The sequence below is a fragment of the Anneissia japonica genome, unplaced genomic scaffold (assembly GCF_011630105.1).
Source record: "Anneissia japonica isolate Jap-2015-1 unplaced genomic scaffold, ASM1163010v1 scaffold7832_len1225_cov110, whole genome shotgun sequence".
Classification (NCBI taxonomy): Eukaryota; Metazoa; Echinodermata; class Crinoidea; order Comatulida; family Comatulidae; genus Anneissia; species Anneissia japonica.
In genome coordinates this window covers 1-1,207 of record NW_022711549.1, presented here as the reverse complement: position 1 = coordinate 1,207, position 1,207 = coordinate 1, and the positions used below count along the sequence as shown (strand labels likewise).

Genomic DNA, 1,207 nt, shown 5'->3' with positions numbered 1-1,207 from the left:
ATGGTTCAAACAAATTAAAATACTGAACCAAATTATTATGTTATCTGAGATGAAATGTTTTTTTTTTATTATTTATTAGTCCATAGAAATATATACATTGACTCTGCTTTGGAATAAACGTAATGCTTAATATTTTTCGTTAAGACCACCAACAGTAAGGTCAGCCACCTTTAATTATAAACATATTGCATTAATTTTAATTTGTTTGACATCAAGAAAGGTTATTTGATTTTTTTAAAAAATTATTCTTATCTTTGTTTTAGATTCAACGTTGCCTTCAAGAAAGAAATGATGCTCGGTCACGTACAACCGTCGCATCCGATCATCAAGTCCTTCGTTTTCTTCGATCTGGAAACGTCGGCTCTGCACGCCGAAGACAGACCCAAGGTCACCGAACTGTGCCTGATCGCCGTACACTGGTCCAGCGTCGAGAACTCGGACACCGCGCCGAGGGTAATGGACAAGCTGACGCTGTGCGTGTATCCCAACAAGGAAATCTCCCGAATCGCTTTGAATCTGACTGGTCTCCACAATGCTCTTATGTTGAATAACGACAAGCGACCTTTCGACGTCCAGGTTTGCGAGTCGATATGCGCCTTCCTCGGCAGACAGGCAAAACCAGTGTGTCTGGTCGCTCACAACGGATACGAATTCGACTTCAAGCTGCTCCGGACGGAATTTGATCGTCTCGGACGTTCTCTACCTTCCGACCTGCTGTGTTGCGATTCCCTGTTGGCTTTTCGGGAACTGAAAGGTGCAGATTGGCAAGCGTGGAAGAGGCCGAGGAGGTCGTACGCCCTGCAGAAGATGTTCGTCCGGACTTTCGGAGTGAAACCCAGAAACGTTCACGGTGCTGAATCGGACGTGATCACTTTACTCAAACTTGTGCTCAACCGATGAAACGCAGTGTGCCGGTGGATGGATGAGCACGCAACGAGGTGGACGGACGTTCAGCCATATTACATCCCGAAAAAGATCTAGAATGTGGTAATTGTTTTTTCTCTTTCTCTCTTTGTTTTTGTGTGCATATAATTCTTCGAATAGTCTTTTTTTTTTAGGCGAGACTTGTTTTTTTTTTTATCATTTTTTTCGAATGGCAAATTTAATTATTTTTATTCAAAAATTATAAATAGTTGCAGTCAGTGAGATTGCTAAGCAAGGTAAAAGAACAAGTCTCGCGTTGTCGACATGTAAAAAATGATTGCAA

At 41.8% G+C, this 1,207-nt stretch overlaps 1 protein-coding gene across 1 annotated transcript; it reads left to right on the top strand.

Moving 5' to 3' along the window:
- Window positions 1-263: 263 nt before the first annotated feature.
- On the top strand, window positions 264-900 carry LOC117107520 (three prime repair exonuclease 2-like; the record flags this gene model as incomplete). The annotated part of the gene is made up of 1 exon (XM_033249211.1): window positions 264-900. A coding segment is annotated over one exon (637 nt), but the record flags the coding sequence as incomplete, so codon positions are not given.
- Window positions 901-1,207: the final 307 nt, after the last annotated feature.